The sequence below is a fragment of the Hypanus sabinus genome, chromosome 6 (assembly GCF_030144855.1).
Source record: "Hypanus sabinus isolate sHypSab1 chromosome 6, sHypSab1.hap1, whole genome shotgun sequence".
NCBI classification, from domain to species: Eukaryota; Metazoa; Chordata; class Chondrichthyes; order Myliobatiformes; family Dasyatidae; genus Hypanus; species Hypanus sabinus.
In genome coordinates this window covers 126,265,761-126,287,598 of record NC_082711.1, presented here as the reverse complement: position 1 = coordinate 126,287,598, position 21,838 = coordinate 126,265,761, and the positions used below count along the sequence as shown (strand labels likewise).

The 21,838-nt window shown below is 58.4% G+C and overlaps 1 protein-coding gene across 3 annotated transcripts in view; it reads left to right on the top strand.

Annotated features, from left to right (window-relative positions):
- The window catches only part of LOC132395815 (protein CASP-like), a 739,549-nt gene that overhangs the window by 636,760 nt on the left and 80,951 nt on the right, over nt 1-21,838 (top strand). The window contains exon 25 of one of the 3 annotated variants that reach the window (XR_009512755.1): nt 2,658-2,789. Coding sequence is in view for 1 of the 3 variants with exons in the window: in XM_059972899.1 (XP_059828882.1) it covers nt 2,658-2,794 (137 nt within the window). In the remaining 2 variants the exon portion in view is untranslated. Of the gene's footprint in view, nt 1-2,657; nt 2,795-21,838 lie in introns of those variants that run through there. The other 2 variants (XM_059972899.1, XM_059972897.1) reach the window with 2 other exon arrangements.

The window sequence follows — 21,838 nt, the reverse complement described above, 5'->3', positions numbered from 1 at the left end:
CCTTCATTATACATCATTATCGGGTCACCTCTCATCCTTCATTATACATCATTATCGGGTCACCTGTCATCCTTCGTTATGCATCTCTATCAGGTCACCTCTCATCCTTCATTATACATCATTATCGGGTCACCTGTCATCCCTCATTATACATCATTATCGGGTCACCTCTCATCCTTCATTATACATCATTATCGGGTCACCTGTCATCCTTCATTATACATCTCTATCAGGTCACCTCTCATCCTTCGTTATACATTTCTATCAGGTCACCTCTCATCCTCCGTTATACATCTCTATCAGGTCACTTCTCATCCTTCGTTATAAACCATTATCGGGTCACCTCTCATCCTTCATTATTCATCATTATCGGGTCACCTGTCATCCTTCATTATACATCTCTATCAGGTCACCTCTCATCCTCCGTTATACATCTCTATCAGGTCACCTCTCATCCTTCGTTATAAACCATTATCGGGTCACCTCTCATCCTTCATTATACATCTCTATCAGGTCACCTCTCATCCTTCGTTATACATCTCTATCAGGTCACCACTCATCCTTCATTATACACCATTATCGGGTCACCTTTCATCCTTCGTTATACATCTCTATCAGGTCACCTCTCATCCTCCTGTACTTCTGTGCTGCTCCAAAACATCCTTTTGAATTTCTTTTTATTTGAAATAAAGAGGTGGTACACAGCTTTTCATACATTAATTTACATGTCTACAGAAGTGACGTCTCATGTCTGGAGTTACTACGATCCATGGGCTGAGTAGGATCCTGGCATTATGTACTCCCCAACTCGCAGCCACTCAAGACAAGTATGAATTTACTATCGCTGTAACAATCTGCCTTTACTGCCATCCTTAACAAATCCAACGAGCTTTTATTTAGGCTGCATTCATCTGCTGAAAAAGCTTCCCACTAACAATGACAGCCGTTTGGGTATTGAACTACACCAATACTGTGAAAGTCCAATACTAGTCCTCTATCCTGGCCTAGTCAGTCCTGCAGCAAAACAACCAGAAATTGTTCAGTAAGCATTCTTGGAGACCATGAGTTCTTCATGTACTGATGTCTACATGCATACCATTTGTTGCCTTTGTTGGACAAACAAGTAAAGTAGTAAGTGAGCAGACAGTTGGATATAATGTGGCCAAGGGGTCTAATGGATCATTTCTGTGCTTGTTCACCTGCTGCTGCTGTTGAGGAGCATCAGTGCTAAAACCTGCCCTATGGGACAGTGCTCTATTAATCTGATGTGGTTATGTGGGGCTGTTACTTCGCAAAAGCTGCCCTGATTTTTTGCTTTGGAGCGTATCCTGAATTTACTACGCCTTCAAGAACTGAGGGACTGGATGGACAATTTCAGGAAGGCACACAGGGCGATCTGCAGCCCAGCCTGTGTGAGAATGGTGGCAGCTCCTTTGGGTATCAGTTGTTTCATGGGGTAACCAGTCCTGCTGTGATATTTCTCATAAGTTCTCCAGTTGTGGTGGGATTGGTTGCATTGGACCAGTAATCCAGCTCTCTGGATACTTGACTGCAATTGCACCAAGCCTCAGAACGCAGGAGAATAAGGGGAGATATAGAGGTATTCAGAAATATGAGGGGTATACAGTAGATATGGTAAATACATGCAAGTTTTTTTTCCCTGAGGTCATGTGAAATTTGAACGAGTGGTCATAGATTAAGGGTGCAAGTTGAAATATTTAAAGGCAACCTGAGGGGTAACTTCTTTACTCTGAGGGTGATGCAAATGTGGAACGTGCTGCAAGTGGAAGTGTTGGATGCAGGTTTAATTGCAACATTTAGAAGAAGCTTGGATAGGTACATGGATGAGAGATATGGAGAGCTCTAGTCTGGTTGTGGGTGGATGGGACTAGTTGGCACAGACTGGATGAAGTGAAGGGCCTGTTTCTGTGCTGTAGAACTCTGTAACTCAGTGTAAGTGGACCAGCATCTTGCCCTTGTCCACATCTTTTGTCACTTTATCTTCTCCATAATGATTATCCACAATTTTTCATATTTGCTTATTTCCATCTGATGAATAGTTGATCGCAAAATTACATCCAGATTTACCAGCCCTAGCTTTCAACATGCCCACTTTTCTCCTTGTTCACGAGTACACTAGATTTCTCATTATCCAGTCTTCTTATATATTGCCTGCTGAGTATTCCTAACTTTTTTTTTGTTCTTTGCTATCCCTTGTCCATCTCTGTCTTTTGGGGTAGAAATAACCCCAACTGCCCATGTTCTTTATTTGCTTGGACCTGATATATACTTTTCTTTATTTGTACTAAGTGACTTTAACTTTAGTCTGCTTTTGAACCTGCATCATACTACCTGTTACACAATTCCTGAGAAACTTCCCTTTTCCAGGTGTGCCTGTACACCTGTCCCAATCTCTGTTTCTCTAACCTATCTGTCTATTTCCCTGACAGTTGTAACTCTTGCTTTGTTATTTTACTGTTTTATTTTCCTCTAATTTTGTCTGTCCTTGCACTGATATTTTTACTTTGTGGTTTCCTTTCTTTTTTCTCTCAGATGCTGACTGACCTGCAGCTTTATTTTTGAGGATGTTTTTATGTTTGTTTCATTTTCCGATATGACCTTTGCTAACAATTTGTGTTGCTGCTGTTTTACTGCAGCTCGCTGTGCTGACTTGCAGATGCAGTACGCTGAGGCAGTGAAGACCACAGCAGGACAAAAGGAGCTCATCGTAAAGCTGGAGCAAGATCTCAGCACCATCCAGGCAATATCTTCCCTTCAACGCCCTGACGCAGAGGTACAATCTCTGTTTCATTTGAGCAGAATCTTCACATACTGGTATTCAACAAAGACAGACTTCGGCCTTCCAGCTGACAACAATCCCAAACAATTGTTCATTTACCAAAGCTGTTTCCATGTTAGTCCTTCAGTAACTATAGTTGTTTGGGGGTGATGTCCATGGTGGAGCTGTACTGGGTATGTTATGGTCCCAGGACTCAGAGTAGTGAGTGGGTGATGGTCTAGGATTTCAGTGTGGTGACTGGGTGGTGGTTCAGGAATTCAGTACAATGTGCAGGTGTTAGCCCAAGATCTCAGTGTGCTGGGTGAGTGATGGTCCAGGGGCTCAGTGTGGTGGATGAAGGTCCAGGGGCTCAGTGTTGTGAGTGAGTGATGGTCCAGGGGCTCAGTGTGCTGGGTGAGTGATGGTCCAGGGGCTCACTGTGGTGGGTGAGTGATGGTCCAGGGGCTCAGTGTGAGTGAGTGACGGTCCAGGGGCTCAGTGTGGTGGGTGAGTGATGGTCCAGGGGCTCAGTGTTGTGAGTGAGTGATGGTCCAGGGGCTCAGTGTGGTGGGTGAAGGTCCAGAGGCTCAGTGTGGTGAGTGATGGTCCAGGGGCTCAGTGTGCTGGGTGAAGGTCCAGAGGCTCAGTGTGGTGAGTGATGGTCCAGGGGCTCAGTGTGGTGGGTGAGTGATGGTCCACGGGCTCAGTGTGGTGGGTGAGTGATGGTCCAGGGGCTCAGTGTGGTGGGTGAGTCATGGTCCAGGGGCTCATTGTGGTGAGTGAGTCATGGTCCAGGGGCTCAGTGTGGTGGGTGATGGTCCAGGGACTCATTGTGGTGGGTGATGGTCCAGGGGCTCAGTGTGGTGGGTGAGTGATGGTCCAGGGGCTCAGTGTGGTGGGTGAGTGATGGTCCAGGGGCTCAGTGTGGTGGGTGAGTGATGGTCCAGGGGCTCAGTGTGGTGGGTGAGTAATTATCCAGGGGCTCAGTGTGGTGGGTGAGTGATGGTCCATGGGCTCAGTGTGGTGGGTGAGTGATGGTCCAGGGGCTCAGTGTGGTGGGTGAAGGTCCAGAGGCTCAGTGTGGTGAGTGATGGTCCAGGGGCTCAGTGTGGTGGGTGATGGTCCAGGGACTCAGTGTGGTGGGTGAGTGATAGTCCAGGGGCTCAGTGTGGTGGGTGATGGTCCAGGGACTCAGTATGGTGGGAGAGTGATGGTCCAGGGGCTCAGTGTGGTGAGTGATGGTCCAGGGGCTCAGTGTGGTGAGTGATGGTCCAGGGGCTCAGTGTGGTGGGTGATGGTCCAGGGGCTCAGTGTGGTGAGTGATGGTCCAGGGGCTCAGTGTGGTGGGTGATGGTCCAGGGGCTCAGTGTGGTGGGTGATGGTCCAGGGGCTCAGTGTGGTGGGTGAAGGTCCAGAGGCTCAGTGTGGTGGGTGATGGTCCAGGGGCTCAGTGTGGTGGGTGATGGTCCAGGGGCTCAGTGTGGTGGGTGAGTGATAGTCCAGGGGCTCAGTGTGGTGGGTGATGGTCCAGGGACTCAGTATGGTGGGTGAGTGATGGTCCAGGGGCTCAGTGTGGTGAGTGAGTGATGGTCCAGGGGCTCAGTGTGGTGAGTGATGGTCCAGGAGCTCAGTGTGGTGGGTGAGTGATGGTCCAGGGGCTCAGTGTGGTGAGTGATGGTCCAGGAGCTCAGTGTGGTGGGTGAGTGATGGTCCAGGGGCTCAGTGTGGTGAGTGATGGTCCAGGAGCTCAGTGTGGTGGGTGAGTGATGGTCCAGGGGCTCAGTGTGGTGAGTGATGGTCCAGGAGCTCAGTGTGGTGGGTGAGTGATGGTCCAGGGGCTCAGTGTGGTGAGTGATGGTCCAGGGGCTCAATGTGGTGGGTGAGTGATGGTCCAGGGGCTCAGTGTGGTGAGTGATGGTCCAGGGGCTCAGTGTGGTAGTGATGGTCCAGGGACTCAGTGTGGTGAGTGATGGTCCAGGGGCTCAGTGTGGTGAGTGATGGTCCAGGGGCTCAGTGTGGTGAGTGAGTGATGGTCCAGGGGCTCAGTGTGGTGAGTGATGGTCCAGGGGCTCAGTGTGGTGGGTGAGTGATGGTCCAGGGGCTCAGTGTGGTGAGTGATGGTCCAGGGGCTCAGTGTGGTGAGTGATGGTCCAGGGGCTCAGTGTGGTGAGTGATGGTCCAGGGGCTCAGTGTGGTGGGTGAGTGATGGTCCAGGGGCTCAGTGTGGTGGGTGAGTGATGGTCCAGGGGCTCAATGTGGTCAGTGATGGTCCAGGGGCTCAGTGTGGTGAGTGATGGTCCAGGGGCTCAATGTGGTGGGTGAGTGATGGTCCAGGGGCTCAATGTGGTGAGTGATGGTCCAGGGGCTCAGTGTGGTGGGTGATGGTCCAGGGGCTCAGTGTGGTGGGTGATGGTCCAGGGGCTCAGTGTGGTGGGTGAGTGATAGTCCAGGGGCTCAGTGTGGTGGGTGATGGTCCAGGGACTCAGTATGGTGGGTGAGTGATGGTCCAGGGGCTCAGTGTGGTGAGTGAGTGATGGTCCAGGGGCTCAGTGTGGTGAGTGATGGTCCAGGGGCTCAGTGTGGTGGGTGATGGTCCAGGGACTCAGTGTGGTGGGTGATGGTCCAGGGGCTCAGTGTGGTGGGTGATGGTCCAGGGGCTCAGTGTGGTGGGTGAGTGATGGTCCAGGGGCTCAGTGTGGTGGGTGAGTGATGGTCCAGGGGCTCAGTGTGGTGAGTGATGGTCCAGGGGCTCAGTGTGGTGGGTGATGGTCCAGGGGCTCAGTGTGGTGGGTGAGTGATGGTCCAGGGGCTCAGTGTGGTGAGTGATGGTCCAGGGGCTCAGTGTGGTGAGTGATGGTCCAGGGGCTCAGTGTGGTGGGTGAGTGATGGTCCAGGGACTCAGTGTGGTGGGTGAAGGTCCAGAGGCTCAGTGTGGTGAGTGATGGTCCAGGGGCTCAGTGTGGTGGGTGATGGTCCAGGGACTCAGTGTGGTGGGTGAGTGATAGTCCAGGGGCTCAGTGTGGTGGGTGATGGTCCAGGGACTCAGTATGGTGGGTGAGTGATGGTCCAGGGGCTCAGTGTGGTGAGTGATGGTCCAGGGGCTCAGTGTGGTGAGTGATGGTCCAGGGGCTCAGTGTGGTGGGTGATGGTCCAGGGGCTCAGTGTGGTGAGTGATGGTCCAGGGGCTCAGTGTGGTGGGTGATGGTCCAGGGGCTCAGTGTGGTGGGTGATGGTCCAGGGGCTCAGTGTGGTGGGTGAAGGTCCAGAGGCTCAGTGTGGTGGGTGATGGTCCAGGGGCTCAGTGTGGTGGGTGATGGTCCAGGGGCTCAGTGTGGTGGGTGAGTGATAGTCCAGGGGCTCAGTGTGGTGGGTGATGGTCCAGGGGCTCAGTGTGGTGGGTGAGTGATGGTCCAGGGGCTCAGTGTGGTGAGTGATGGTCCAGGGGCTCAGTGTGGTGGGTGATGGTCCAGGGACTCAGTGTGGTGGGTGAGTGATAGTCCAGGGGCTCAGTGTGGTGGGTGATGGTCCAGGGACTCAGTATGGTGGGTGAGTGATGGTCCAGGGGCTCAGTGTGGTGAGTGATGGTCCAGGGGCTCAGTGTGGTGAGTGATGGTCCAGGGGCTCAGTGTGGTGGGTGATGGTCCAGGGGCTCAGTGTGGTGAGTGATGGTCCAGGGGCTCAGTGTGGTGGGTGATGGTCCAGGTGCTCAGTGTGGTGGGTGATGGTCCAGGGGCTCAGTGTGGTGGGTGAAGGTCCAGAGGCTCAGTGTGGTGGGTGATGGTCCAGGGGCTCAGTGTGGTGGGTGATGGTCCAGGGGCTCAGTGTGGTGGGTGAGTGATAGTCCAGGGGCTCAGTGTGGTGGGTGATGGTCCAGGGACTCAGTATGGTGGGTGAGTGATGGTCCAGGGGCTCAGTGTGGTGAGTGAGTGATGGTCCAGGGGCTCAGTGTGGTGAGTGATGGTCCAGGAGCTCAGTGTGGTGGGTGAGTGATGGTCCAGGGGCTCAGTGTGGTGAGTGATGGTCCAGGAGCTCAGTGTGGTGGGTGAGTGATGGTCCAGGGGCTCAGTGTGGTGAGTGATGGTCCAGGGGCTCAATGTGGTGGGTGAGTGATGGTCCAGGGGCTCAATGTGGTGAGTGATGGTCCAGGGGCTCAGTGTGGTGGGTGATGGTCCAGGGGCTCAGTGTGGTGGGTGATGGTCCAGGGGCTCAGTGTGGTGGGTGAGTGATAGTCCAGGGGCTCAGTGTGGTGGGTGATGGTCCAGGGACTCAGTATGGTGGGTGAGTGATGGTCCAGGGGCTCAGTGTGGTGAGTGAGTGATGGTCCAGGGGCTCAGTGTGGTGAGTGATGGTCCAGGGGCTCAGTGTGGTGGGTGATGGTCCAGGGACTCAGTGTGGTGGGTGATGGTCCAGGGGCTCAGTGTGGTGGGTGATGGTCCAGGGGCTCAGTGTGGTGGGTGAGTGATGGTCCAGGGGCTCAGTGTGGTGGGTGAGTGATGGTCCAGGGGCTCAGTGTGGTGAGTGATGGTCCAGGGGCTCAGTGTGGTGGGTGATGGTCCAGGGGCTCAGTGTGGTGGGTGAGTGATGGTCCAGGGGCTCAGTGTGGTGAGTGATGGTCCAGGGGCTCAGTGTGGTGAGTGATGGTCCAGGGGCTCAGTGTGGTGGGTGAGTGATGGTCCAGGGGCTCAGTGTGGTGGGTGAGTGATGGTCCAGGGGCTCAGTGTGGTGAGTGAGTGATGGTCCAGGGGCTCAGTATGGTGGGTGAGTGATGGTCCAGGTGCTCAGTGTGGTGGGTGAGTGATGGTCCAGGGGCTCAGTGTGGTGGGTGAGTGATGGTCCAGGGGCTCAGTGTGGTGAGTGAGTGATTGTCCAGGGGCTCAGTGTGGTGGGTGATGGTCCAGGGGCTCAGTGTGGTGGGTGAGTGATGGTCCAGGGGCTCAGTGTGGTGAGTGATGGTCCAGGGGCTCAGTGTGGTGGGTGATGGTCCAGGGACTCATTGTGGTGAGTGATGGTCCAGGGGCTCAGTGTGGTGGGTGAGTGATGGTCCAGGGGCTCAGTGTGGTGAGTGATGGTCCAGGGGCTCAGTGTGGTGGTTGATGGTCCAGGGGCTCAGTGTGGTGGGTGAGTGATAGTCCAGGGGCTCAGTGTGGTGAGTGATTGTCCAGGGGCTCAGTGTGGTGGGTGAGTGATGGTCCAGGGGCTCAGTGTGGTGGGTGATTGTCCAGGGGCTCAGTGTGGTGGGTCAGTGATGGTCCAGGGGCTCAGTGTGGTGGGTGAGTGATGGTCCAGGGGCTCAGTGTGGTGGGTGATGGTCCAGGGGCTCAGTGTGGTGGGTGAGTGATGGTCCAGGGGCTCAGTGTGGTGAGTGATGGTCCAGGAACTCAGTGTGGTGGGTGATGGTCCCGGGACTCATTGTGGTGGGTGAGTGATGGTCCAGGGGCTCAGGTGGTGGGTGATGGTCCAGGGGCTCAGTGTGGTGGGTGATGGTCCCGGGACTCATTGTGGTGGGTGAGTGATGGTCCAGGGGCTCAGGTGGTGGGTGATGGTCCAGGTGCTCAGTGTGGTGGGTGAGTGATGGTCCAGGGGCTCAGTGTGGTGGGTGAAGGTCCAGAGGCTCAGTGTGGTGGGTGATGGTCCAGGGGCTCAGTGTGGTGGGTGATGGTCCAGGGGCTCAGTGTGGTGGGTGAGTGATAGTCCAGGGGCTCAGTGTGGTGGGTGATGGTCCAGGGGCTCAGTGTGGTGGGTGAGTGATGGTCCAGGGGCTCAGTGTGGTGAGTGATGGTCCAGGGGCTCAGTGTGGTGGGTGATGGTCCAGGGACTCAGTGTGGTGGGTGAGTGATAGTCCAGGGGCTCAGTGTGGTGGGTGATGGTCCAGGGACTCAGTATGGTGGGTGAGTGATGGTCCAGGGGCTCAGTGTGGTGAGTGATGGTCCAGGGGCTCAGTGTGGTGAGTGATGGTCCAGGGGCTCAGTGTGGTGGGTGATGGTCCAGGGGCTCAGTGCGGTGAGTGATGGTCCAGGGGCTCAGTGTGGTGGGTGATGGTCCAGGTGCTCAGTGTGGTGGGTGATGGTCCAGGGGCTCAGTGTGGTGGGTGAAGGTCCAGAGGCTCAGTGTGGTGGGTGATGGTCCAGGGGCTCAGTGTGGTGGGTGATGGTCCAGGGGCTCAGTGTGGTGGGTGAGTGATAGTCCAGGGGCTCAGTGTGGTGGGTGATGGTCCAGGGACTCAGTATGGTGGGTGAATGATGGTCCAGGGGCTCAGTGTGGTGAGTGAGTGATGGTCCAGGGGCTCAGTGTGGTGAGTGATGGTCCAGGAGCTCAGTGTGGTGGGTGAGTGATGGTCCAGGGGCTCAGTGTGGTGAGTGATGGTCCAGGAGCTCAGTGTGGTGGGTGAGTGATGGTCCAGGGGCTCAGTGTGGTGAGTGATGGTCCAGGGGCTCAATGTGGTGGGTGAGTGATGGTCCAGGGGCTCAATGTGGTGAGTGATGGTCCAGGGGCTCAGTGTGGTGGGTGATGGTCCAGGGGCTCAGTGTGGTGGGTGATGGTCCAGGGGCTCAGTGTGGTGGGTGAGTGATAGTCCAGGGGCTCAGTGTGGTGGGTGATGGTCCATGGACTCAGTATGGTGGGTGAGTGATGGTCCAGGGGCTCAGTGTGGTGAGTGAGTGATGGTCCAGGGGCTCAGTGTGGTGAGTGATGGTCCAGGGGCTCAGTGTGGTGGGTGATGGTCCAGGGACTCAGTGTGGTGGGTGATGGTCCAGGGGCTCAGTGTGGTGGGTGATGGTCCAGGGGCTCAGTGTGGTGGGTGAGTGATGGTCCAGGGGCTCAGTGTGGTGGGTGAGTGATGGTCCAGGGGCTCAGTGTGGTGAGTGATGGTCCAGGGGCTCAGTGTGGTGGGTGATGGTCCAGGGGCTCAGTGTGGTGGGTGAGTGATGGTCCAGGGGCTCAGTGTGGTGAGTGATGGTCCAGGGGCTCAGTGTGGTGAGTGATGGTCCAGGGGCTCAGTGTGGTGGGTGAGTGATGGTCCAGGGGCTCAGTGTGGTGGGTGAGTGATGGTCCAGGGGCTCAGTGTGGTGAGTGATGGTCCAGGGGCTCAGTGTGGTGAGTGATGGTCCAGGGGCTCAGTGTGGTGGGTGAGTGATGGTCCAGGGGCTCAGTGTGGTGGGTGAGTGATGGTCCAGGGGCTCAGTGTGGTGAGTGAGTGATGGTCCAGGGGCTCAGTATGGTGGGTGAGTGATGGTCCAGGTGCTCAGTGTGGTGGGTGAGTGATGGTCCAGGGGCTCAGTGTGGTGGGTGAGTGATGGTCCAGGGGCTCAGTGTGGTGAGTGAGTGATTGTCCAGGGGCTCAGTGTGGTGGGTGATGGTCCAGGGGCTCAGTTTGGTGGGTGAGTGATGGTCCAGGGGCTCAGTGTGGTGAGTGATGGTCCAGGGGCTCAGTGTGGTGGGTGATGGTCCAGGGACTCATTGTGGTGAGTGATGGTCCAGGGGCTCAGTGTGGTGGGTGAGTGATGGTCCAGGGGCTCAGTGTGGTGAGTGATGGTCCAGGGGCTCAGTGTGGTGGTTGATGGTCCAGGGGCTCAGTGTGGTGGGTGAGTGATAGTCCAGGGGCTCAGTGTGGTGAGTGATTGTCCAGGGGCTCAGTGTGGTGGGTGAGTGATGGGCCAGGGGCTCAGTGTGGTGGGTGATTGTCCAGGGGCTCAGTGTGGTGGGTGATTGTCCAGGGGCTCAGTGTGGTGGGTCAGTGATGGTCCAGGGGCTCAGTGTGGTGGGTGAGTGATGGTCCAGGGGCTCAGTGTGGTGGGTGATGGTCCAGGGGCTCAGTGTGGTGGGTGAGTGATGGTCCAGGGGCTCAGTGTGGTGAGTGATGGTCCAGGAACTCAGTGTGGTGGGTGATGGTCCCGGGACTCATTGTGGTGGGTGAGTGATGGTCCAGGGGCTCAGGTGGTGGGTGATGGTCCAGGGGCTCAGTGTGGTGGGTGATGGTCCCGGGACTCATTGTGGTGGGTGAGTGATGGTCCAGGGGCTCAGGTGGTGGGTGATGGTCCAGGGGCTCAGTGTGGTGGGTGAGTGATGGTCCAGGGGCTCAGTGTGGTGGGTGATTGTCCAGGGGCTCAGTGTGGTGGGTGAGTGATGGTCCAGAGGCTCAGTGTGGTGGGTGATTGTCCAGGGGCTCAGTGTGGTGAGTGATGGTCCAGGAGCTCAGTGTGGTGGGTGAGTGATGGTCCAGGGGCTCAGTGTGGTGAGTGATGGTCCAGGAGCTCAGTGTGGTGGGTGAGTGATGGTCCAGGGGCTCAGTGTGGTGAGTGATGGTCCAGGAGCTCAGTGTGGTGGGTGAGTGATGGTCCAGGGGCTCAGTGTGGTGAGTGATGGTCCAGGAGCTCAGTGTGGTGGGTGAGTGATGGTCCAGGGGCTCAGTGTGGTGAGTGATGGTCCAGGGGCTCAATGTGGTGGGTGAGTGATGGTCCAGGGGCTCAGTGTGGTGAGTGATGGTCCAGGGGCTCAGTGTGGTAGTGATGGTCCAGGGACTCAGTGTGGTGAGTGATGGTCCAGGGGCTCAGTGTGGTGAGTGATGGTCCAGGGGCTCAGTGTGGTGAGTGAGTGATGGTCCAGGGGCTCAGTGTGGTGAGTGATGGTCCAGGGGCTCAGTGTGGTGGGTGAGTGATGGTCCAGGGGCTCAGTGTGGTGAGTGATGGTCCAGGGGCTCAGTGTGGTGAGTGATGGTCCAGGGGCTCAGTGTGGTGGGTGAGTGATGGTCCAGGGGCTCAGTGTGGTGGGTGAGTGATGGTCCAGGGGCTCAATGTGGTCAGTGATGGTCCAGGGGCTCAGTGTGGTGAGTGATGGTCCAGGGGCTCAATGTGGTGGGTGAGTGATGGTCCAGGGGCTCAATGTGGTGAGTGATGGTCCAGGGGCTCAGTGTGGTGGGTGATGGTCCAGGGGCTCAGTGTGGTGGGTGATGGTCCAGGGGCTCAGTGTCGTGGGTGAGTGATAGTCCAGGGGCTCAGTGTGGTGGGTGATGGTCCAGGGACTCAGTATGGTGGGTGAGTGATGGTCCAGGGGCTCAGTGTGGTGAGTGAGTGATGGTCCAGGGGCTCAGTGTGGTGAGTGATGGTCCAGGGGCTCAGTGTGGTGGGTGATGGTCCAGGGACTCAGTGTGGTGGGTGATGGTCCAGGGGCTCAGTGTGGTGGGTGATGGTCCAGGGGCTCAGTGTGGTGGGTGAGTGATGGTCCAGGGGCTCAGTGTGGTGGGTGAGTGATGGTCCAGGGGCTCAGTGTGGTGGGTGAGTGATGGTCCAGGGACTCAGTGTGGTGAGTGATGGTCCAGTGGTTCAGTGTGGTGAGTGATGGTCCAGTGGTTCAGTGTGGTGAGTGATGGTCCAGGGGCTCAGTGTGGTGGGTGATGGTCCAGGGACTCAGTGTGGTGAGTGATGGTCCAGGGACTCAGTGTGGTGAGTGATGGTCCAGGGACTCGGTGTGGTGGGTGAGTGATGGTCCAGGGGCTCAGTGTGGTGGGTGAGTGATGGTCCAGGGGCTCAGTGTGGTGAGTGATGGTCCAGGGGCTCAGTGTGGTGAGTGAAGGTCCAGGGGCTCAGTGTGGTGGGTGAGTGATGGTCCAGGGGCTCAGTGTGGTGAGTGATGGTCCAGGGGCTCAGTGTGGTGAGTGATGGTCCAGTGGCTCAGTGTGGTGGGTGAGTGATGGTCCAGGGGCTCAGTGTGGTGAGTGATGGTCCAGGGGCTCAGTGTGGTGAGTGATGGTCCAGGGGCTCAGTGTGGTGGGTGAGTGATGGTCCAGGGGCTCAGTGTGGTGGGTGAGTGATGGTCCAGGGGCTCAGTGTGGTGAGTGATGGTCCAGGGGCTCAGTGTGGTGAGTGAGTGATGGTCCAGGGACTCAGTGTGGTGAGTGATGGTCCAGGGGCTCAGTGTGGTGGGTGAGTGATGGTCCAGGGGCTCAGTGTGGTGGGTGAGTGATGGTCCAGGGACTCAGTGTGGTGGGTGAAGGTCCAGAGGCTCAGTGTGGTGAGTGATGGTCCAGGGGCTCAGTGTGGTGGGTGATGGTCCAGGGACTCAGTGTGGTGGGTGAGTGATAGTCCAGGGGCTCAGTGTGGTGGGTGATGGTCCAGGGACTCAGTATGGTGGGTGAGTGATGGTCCAGGGGCTCAGTGTGGTGAGTGATGGTCCAGGGGCTCAGTGTGGTGAGTGATGGTCCAGGGGCTCAGTGTGGTGGGTGATGGTCCAGGGGCTCAGTGTGGTGAGTGATGGTCCAGGGGCTCAGTGTGGTGGGTGATGGTCCAGGGGCTCAGTGTGGTGGGTGATGGTCCAGGGGCTCAGTGTGGTGGGTGAAGGTCCAGAGGCTCAGTGTGGTGGGTGATGGTCCAGGGGCTCAGTGTGGTGGGTGATGGTCCAGGGGCTCAGTGTGGTGGGTGAGTGATAGTCCAGGGGCTCAGTGTGGTGGGTGATGGTCCAGGGGCTCAGTGTGGTGGGTGAGTGATGGTCCAGGGGCTCAGTGTGGTGAGTGATGGTCCAGGGGCTCAGTGTGGTGGGTGATGGTCCAGGGACTCAGTGTGGTGGGTGAGTGATAGTCCAGGGGCTCAGTGTGGTGGGTGATGGTCCAGGGACTCAGTATGGTGGGTGAGTGATGGTCCAGGGGCTCAGTGTGGTGAGTGATGGTCCAGGGGCTCAGTGTGGTGAGTGATGGTCCAGGGGCTCAGTGTGGTGGGTGATGGTCCAGGGGCTCAGTGTGGTGAGTGATGGTCCAGGGGCTCAGTGTGGTGGGTGATGGTCCAGGTGCTCAGTGTGGTGGGTGATGGTCCAGGGGCTCAGTGTGGTGGGTGAAGGTCCAGAGGCTCAGTGTGGTGGGTGATGGTCCAGGGGCTCAGTGTGGTGGGTGATGGTCCAGGGGCTCAGTGTGGTGGGTGAGTGATAGTCCAGGGGCTCAGTGTGGTGGGTGATGGTCCAGGGACTCAGTATGGTGGGTGAGTGATGGTCCAGGGGCTCAGTGTGGTGAGTGAGTGATGGTCCAGGGGCTCAGTGTGGTGAGTGATGGTCCAGGAGCTCAGTGTGGTGGGTGAGTGATGGTCCAGGGGCTCAGTGTGGTGAGTGATGGTCCAGGAGCTCAGTGTGGTGGGTGAGTGATGGTCCAGGGGCTCAGTGTGGTGAGTGATGGTCCAGGGGCTCAATGTGGTGGGTGAGTGATGGTCCAGGGGCTCAATGTGGTGAGTGATGGTCCAGGGGCTCAGTGTGGTGGGTGATGGTCCAGGGGCTCAGTGTGGTGGGTGATGGTCCAGGGGCTCAGTGTGGTGGGTGAGTGATAGTCCAGGGGCTCAGTGTGGTGGGTGATGGTCCAGGGACTCAGTATGGTGGGTGAGTGATGGTCCAGGGGCTCAGTGTGGTGAGTGAGTGATGGTCCAGGGGCTCAGTGTGGTGAGTGATGGTCCAGGGGCTCAGTGTGGTGGGTGATGGTCCAGGGACTCAGTGTGGTGGGTGATGGTCCAGGGGCTCAGTGTGGTGGGTGATGGTCCAGGGGCTCAGTGTGGTGGGTGAGTGATGGTCCAGGGGCTCAGTGTGGTGGGTGAGTGATGGTCCAGGGGCTCAGTGTGGTGAGTGATGGTCCAGGGGCTCAGTGTGGTGGGTGATGGTCCAGGGGCTCAGTGTGGTGGGTGAGTGATGGTCCAGGGGCTCAGTGTGGTGAGTGATGGTCCAGGGGCTCAGTGTGGTGAGTGATGGTCCAGGGGCTCAGTGTGGTGGGTGAGTGATGGTCCAGGGGCTCAGTGTGGTGGGTGAGTGATGGTCCAGGGGCTCAGTGTGGTGAGTGAGTGATGGTCCAGGGGCTCAGTATGGTGGGTGAGTGATGGTCCAGGTGCTCAGTGTGGTGGGTGAGTGATGGTCCAGGGGCTCAGTGTGGTGGGTGAGTGATGGTCCAGGGGCTCAGTGTGGTGAGTGAGTGATTGTCCAGGGGCTCAGTGTGGTGGGTGATGGTCCAGGGGCTCAGTGTGGTGGGTGAGTGATGGTCCAGGGGCTCAGTGTGGTGAGTGATGGTCCAGGGGCTCAGTGTGGTGGGTGATGGTCCAGGGACTCATTGTGGTGAGTGATGGTCCAGGGGCTCAGTGTGGTGGGTGAGTGATGGTCCAGGGGCTCAGTGTGGTGAGTGATGGTCCAGGGGCTCAGTGTGGTGGTTGATGGTCCACGGGCTCAGTGTGGTGGGTGAGTGATAGTCCAGGGGCTCAGTGTGGTGAGTGATTGTCCAGGGGCTCAGTGTGGTGGGTGAGTGATGGTCCAGGGGCTCAGTGTGGTGGGTGATTGTCCAGGGGCTCAGTGTGGTGGGTCAGTGATGGTCCAGGGGCTCAGTGTGGTGGGTGAGTGATGGTCCAGGGGCTCAGTGTGGTGGGTGATGGTCCAGGGGCTCAGTGTGGTGGGTGAGTGATGGTCCAGGGGCTCAGTGTGGTGAGTGATGGTCCAGGAACTCAGTGTGGTGGGTGATGGTCCCGGGACTCATTGTGGTGGGTGAGTGATGGTCCAGGGGCTCAGGTGGTGGGTGATGGTCCAGGGGCTCAGTGTGGTGGGTGATGGTCCCGGGACTCATTGTGGTGGGTGAGTGATGGTCCATGGGCTCAGGTGGTGGGTGATGGTCCAGGGGCTCAGTGTGGTGGGTGAGTGATGGTCCAGGGGCTCAGTGTGGTGGGTGATTGTCCAGGGGCTCAGTGTGGTGGGTGAGTGATGGTCCAGAGGCTCAGTGTGGTGGGTGATTGTCCAGGGGCTCAGTGTGGTGAGTGATGGTCCAGGAGCTCAGTGTGGTGGGTGAGTGATGGTCCAGGGGCTCAGTGTGGTGAGTGATGGTCCAGGAGCTCAGTGTGGTGGGTGAGTGATGGTCCAGGGGCTCAGTGTGGTGAGTGATGGTCCAGGAGCTCAGTGTGGTGGGTGAGTGATGGTCCAGGGGCTCAGTGTGGTGAGTGATGGTCCAGGAGCTCAGTGTGGTGGGTGAGTGATGGTCCAGGGGCTCAGTGTGGTGAGTGATGGTCCAGGGGCTCAATGTGGTGGGTGAGTGATGGTCCAGGGGCTCAGTGTGGTGAGTGATGGTCCAGGGGCTCAGTGTGGTAGTGATGGTCCAGGGACTCAGTGTGGTGAGTGATGGTCCAGGGGCTCAGTGTGGTGAGTGATGGTCCAGGGGCTCAGTGTGGTGAGTGAGTGATGGTCCAGGGGCTCAGTGTGGTGAGTGATGGTCCAGGGGCTCAGTGTGGTGGGTGAGTGATGGTCCAGGGGCTCAGTGTGGTGAGTGATGGTCCAGGGGCTCAGTGTGGTGAGTGCTGGTCCAGGGGCTCAGTGTGGTGAGTGATGGTCCAGGGGCTCAGTGTGGTGGGTGAGTGATGGTCCAGGGGCTCAGTGTGGTGGGTGAGTGATGGTCCAGGGGCTCAATGTGGTCAGTGATGGTCCAGGGGCTCAGTGTGGTGGGTGAGTGATAGTCCATGGGCTCAGTGTGGTGAGTGAGTGATGGTCCAGGGGCTCAATGTGGTGAGTGATGGTCCAGGGGCTCAGTGTGGTGGGTGATGGTCCAGGGGCTCAGTGTGGTGGGTGATGGTCCAGGGGCTCAGTGTCGTGGGTGAGTGATAGTCCAGGGGCTCAGTGTGGTGGGTGATGGTCCAGGGACTCAGTATGGTGGGTGAGTGATGGTCCAGGGGCTCAGTGTGGTGAGTGAGTGATGGTCCAGGGGCTCAGTGTGGTGAGTGATGGTCCAGGGGCTCAGTGTGGTGGGTGATGGTCCAGGGACTCAGTGTGGTGGGTGATGGTCCAGGGGCTCAGTGTGGTGGGTGATGGTCCAGGGGCTCAGTGTGGTGGGTGAGTGATGGTCCAGGGGCTCAGTGTGGTGGGTGAGTGATGGTCCAGGGGCTCAGTGTGGTGAGTGATGGTCCAGGGGCTCAGTGTGGTGGGTGATGGTCCAGTGGCTCAGTGTGGTGGGTGAGTGATGGTCCAGGGGCTCAGTGTGGTGAGTGATGGTCCAGGGGCTCAGTGTGGTGAGTGATGGTCCAGGGGCTCAGTGTGGTGGGTGAGTGATGGTCCAGGGGCTCAGTGTGGTGGGTGAGTGATGGTCCAGGGGCTCAGTGTGGTGAGTGAGTGATGGTCCAGGGGCTCAGTGTGGTGGGTGAGTGATGGTCCAGGTGCTCAGTGTGGTGGGTGAGTGATGGTCCAGGGGCTCAGTGTGGTGGGTGAGTGATTGTCCAGGGGCTCAGTGTGGTGGGTGATGGTCCAGGGGCTCAGTGTGGTGGGTGAGTGATGGTCCAGGGGCTCAGTGTGGTGAGTGATGGTCCAGGGGCTCAGTGTGGTGGGTGATGGTCCAGGGACTCATTGTGGTGAGTGATGGTCCAGGGGCTCAGTGTGGTGGGTGAGTGATGGTCCAGGGGCTCAGTGTGGTGAGTGATGGTCCAGGGGCTCAGTGTGGTGGTTGATGGTCCAGGGGCTCAGTGTGGTGGGTGAGTGATAGTCCAGGGGCTCAGTGTGGTGAGTGATTGTCCAGGGGCTCAGTGTGGTGGGTGAGTGATGGTCCAGGGGCTCAGTGTGGTGGGTGATTGTCCAGGGGCTCAGTGTGGTGGGTCAGTGATGGTCCAGGGGCTCAGTGTGGTGGGTGAGTGATGGTCCAGGGGCTCAGTGTGGTGGGTGATGGTCCAGGGGCTCAGTGTGGTGGGTGAGTGATGGTCCAGGGGCTCAGTGTGGTGAGTGATGGTCCAGGAACTCAGTGTGGTGGGTGATGGTCCCGGGACTCATTGTGGTGGGTGAGTGATGGTGCAGGGGCTCAGGTGGTGGGTGATGGTCCAGGGGCTCAGTGTGGTGGGTGATGGTCCCGGGACTCATTGTGGTGGGTGAGTGATGGTCCAGGGGCTCAGGTGGTGGGTGATGGTCCAGGGGCTCAGTGTGGTGGGTGAGTGATGGTCCAGGGGCTCAGTGTGGTGGGTGATTGTCCAGGGGCTCAGTGTGGTGGGTGAGTGATGGTCCAGAGGCTCAGTGTGGTGGGTGATTGTCCAGGGGCTCAGTGTGGTGGGTGAGTGATGGTCCAGGGGCTCAGTGTGGTGGGTGAGTGATGGTCCAGGGACTCAGTGTGGTGGGTGAGTGATGGTCCAGTGGCTCAGTGTGGTGAGTGATGGTCCAGGGGCTCAGTGTGGTGGGTGAGTGATGGTCCAGGGGCTCAGTGTGGTGGGTGATGGTCCAGGGGCTCAGTGTGGTGAGTGATGGTCCAGGGGCTCAGTGTGGTGAGTGATGGTCCAGGGGCTCAGTGTGGTGGGTGAGTGATGGTCCAGGGGCTCAGTGTGGTGGGTGAGTGATGGTCCAGGGACTCAGTGTGGTGGGTGAGTGATGGTCCAGGGGCTCAGTGTGGTGAGTGATGGTCCAGGGGCTCAGTGTGGTGGGTGAGTGATGGTCCCGGGGCTCAGTGTGGTGGGTGATGGTCCAGGGGCTCAGTGTGGTGAGTGATGGTCCAGGGGCTCAGTGTGGTGAGTGATGGTCCAGGGGCTCAGTGTGGTGGGTGATGGTCCAGGGGCTCAGTGTGGTGAGTGATGTTCCAGGGGCTCAGTGTGGTGAGTGATGGTCCAGGGGCTCAGTGTGGTGGGTGAGTGATGGTCCAGGGGCTCAGTGTGGTGAGTGATGGTCCAGGAACTCAGTGTGGTGGGTGATGGTCCAGGGGCTCAGTGTGGTGAGTGATGGTCCAGGGGCTCAGTGTGGTGAGTGATGGTCCAGGGGCTCAGTGTGGTGGGTGAGAGATGGTTCAGGGGCTCAGTGTGGTGAGTGAGTGATGGTCCAGGGGCTCAGTGTGGTGGGTGAGAGATGGTCCAGGGGCTCAGTGTGGTGGGTGAGAGATGGTCCAGGGGCTCAGTGTGGTGGGTGAGTGATGGTCCAGGGGCTCAGTGTGGTGAGTGATGGTCCAGGGGCTCAGTGTGGTGGGTGATGGTCCAGGGGCTCAGTGTGGTGAGTGATGGTCCAGGGGCTCAGTGTGGTGGGTGAGTGATGGTCCAGGGGCTCAGTGTGGTGAGTGATGGTCCAGGGGCTCAGTGTGGTGGGTGATGGTCCAGGGGCTCAGTGTGGTGAGTGATGGTCCAGGGGCTCAGTGTGGTGAGTGATGGTCCAGGGGCTCAGTGTGGTGGGTGATTGTCCAGGGGCTCAGTGTGGTGAGTGATGGTCCAGGGACTCAGTGTGGTGGGTGAGTGATGGTCCAGTGGCTCAGTGTAGTGGGTGAGTGATGGTCCAGGGACTCAGTGTGGTGGGTGAGTGATGGTCCAGTGGCTCAGTGTGGTGGGTGGGTGATGGTCCAGGGACTCAGTGTGGTGGGTGATGGTCCAGGGACTCAGTGTGGTGAGTGATGGTCCAGGGCCTCAGTGTGGTGGGTGAGTGATTGTCCAGGGGCTCAGTGTGGTGGGTGATGGTCCAGGGGCTCAGTGTGGTGGGTGAGTGATTGTCCAGGGGCTCAGTGTGGTGGGGGAGTGATGATCCAGGGGCTCAGTGTGGTGGGTGAGTGATGGTCCAGGGGCTCAGTGTGGTGGGTGAGTGATGGTCCAGGGGCTCAGTGTGGTGGGTGAGTGATGGTCCAGGGGCTCAGTGTGTTGAGTGATGGTCCAGGGGCTCAGTGTGGTGGGTGAGTGATGGTCCAGGGACTCAGTGTGGTGAGTGATGGTCCAGGGGCTCAGTGTGGTGGGTGAGTGATGGTCCAGGGTCTCAGTGTGGTGAGTGAAGGTCCAGGGGCTCAGTGTGGTGAGTGATGGTCCAGGGGCTCAGTGTGGTGAGTGATGGTCCAGGGGCTCAGTGTGGTGGGTGAGTGATTGTCCAGGGGCTCAGTGTTGTGGGTGATGGTCCATAGGGCTCAGTGTGGTGGGTGAGTGATTGTCCAGGGGCTCAGTGTGGTGGGTGAATGATGGTCCAGGGGCTCAGTGTGGTGAGTGAAGGTCCAGGGGCTCAGTGTGGTGGGTGAGTGATGGTCCAGGGGCTCAGTGTGGTGGGTGATGGTCCAGGGGCTCAGTGTGGTGGGTGAGTGATTGTCCAGGGGCTCAGTGTGGTGGGTAATGGTCCAGGGGCTCAGTGTGGTGGGTGAAGGTCCAGGGGCTCAGTGTGGTGGGTGAGTGATTGTCCAGGGGCTCAGTGTGGTGGGTGATGGTCCAGGGGCTCAGTGTGGTGGGTGAGTGATTGTCCAGGGGCTCAGTGTGGTGGGTGATGGTCCAGGGGCTCAGTGTGGTGGGTGAGTGATGGTCCAGGGGCTCAGTGTGGTGGGTGAGTGATGGTCCAGGGACTCAGTGTGGTGGGTGAGTGATGGTCCAGGGGCTCAGTGTGGTGGGTGAGTGATGGTCCAGGGGCTCAGTGTGGTGGGTGAGTGATGGTCCAGGGACTCAGTGTGGTGGGTGATGGTCCAGGGGCTCAGTGTGGTGGGTGAGTGATGGTCCAGGGGCTCAGTGTGGTGGGTGATGGTCCAGGGGCTCAGTGTGGTGGGTGATGGTCCAGGGGCTCAGTGTGGTGGGTGAGTGATGGTCCAGGGGCTCAGTGTGGTGAGTGAGTGATGGTCCAGGGGCTCAGTGTGGTGGGTGAGTGATGGTCCAGGGGCTCAGTGTGGTGAGTGATGGTCCAGGGGCTCTGTGTGGTGAGTGATGGTCCAGGGGCTCAGTGTGGTGGGTGAGTGATGGTCCAGGGGCTCAGTGTGGTGAGTGAGTGATGGTCCAGGGGCTCAGTGTGGTGGGTGATGGTCCAGTGACTCAGTGTGGTGGGTGAGTGATGGTCCAGGGGCTCAGTGTGGTGGGTGATGGTCCAGGGGCTCAGTGTGGTGTGTGAGTGATGGTCCAGGGGCTCAGTGTGGTGAGTGAAGGTCCAGGGGCTCAGTGTGGTGGGTGAGTGATGGTCCAGGGGCTCAGTGTGGTGGGTGAGTGATGGTCCAGGGGCTCAGTGTGGTGGGTGAGTGATGGTCCAGGGGCTCAGTGTGGTAAGTGATGGTCCAGGGGCTCAGTGTGGTGGGTGAGTGATGGTCCAGGGACTCAGTGTGGTGAGTGATGGTCCAGGGGCTCAGTGTGGTGGGTGAGTGATGGTCCAGGGGCTCAGTGTGGTGAGTGAAGGTCCAGGGGCTCAGTGTGGTGAGTGATGGTCCAGGGGCTCAGTGTGGTGAGTGAAGGTCCAGGGGCTCAGTGTGGTGGGTGAGTGATTGTCCAGGGGCTCAGTGTGGTGAGTGATGGTCCAGGGGCTCAGTGTGGTGGGTGAGTGATTGTCCAGGGGCTCAGTGTGGTGGGTGATGGTCCAGGGGCTCAGTGTGGTGGGTGAAGGTCCAGGGGCTCAGTGTGGTGGGTGAGTGATTGTCCAGGGGCTCAGTGTGGTGGGTGATGGTCCAGGGGCTCAGTGTGGTGGGTGAGTGATTGTCCAGGGGCTCAGTGTGGTGGGTGATGGTCCAGGGGCTCAGTGTGGTGGGTGAGTGATGGTCCAGGGGCTCAGTGTGGTGGGTGAGTGATGGTCCAGGGACTCAGTGTGGTGGGTGAGTGATGGTCCAGGGGCTCAGTGTGGTGAGTGAGTGATGGTCCAGGGACTCAGTGTGGTGGGTGATGGTCCAGGGGCTCAGTGTGGTGGGTGAGTGATGGTCCAGGGGCTCAGTGTGGTGGGTGATGGTCCAGGGGCTCAGTGTGGTGGGTGATGGTCCAGGGGCTCAGTGTGGTGGGTGAGTGATGGTCCAGGGGCTCAGTGTGGTGAGTGAGTGATGGTCCAGGGGCTCAGTGTGGTGGGTGAGTGATGGTCCAGGGGCTCAGTGTGGTGAGTGATGGTCCAGGGGCTCAGTGTGGTGAGTGATGGTCCAGGGGCTCAGTGTGGTGGGTGAGTGATGGTCCAGGGGCTCAGTGTGGTGAGTGAGTGATGGTCCAGGGGCTCAGCGTGGTGGGTGATGGTCCAGGGACTCAGTGTGGTGGGTGAGTGATGGTCCAGGGGCTCAGTGTGGTGGGTGATGGTCCAGGGGCTCAGTGTGGTGGGTGAGTGATGGTCCAGGGGCTCAGTGTGGTGAGTGAAGGTCCAGGGGCTCAGTGTTGTGGGTGAGTGATGGTCCAGGGGCTCAGTGTGGTGAGTGAAGGTCCAGGG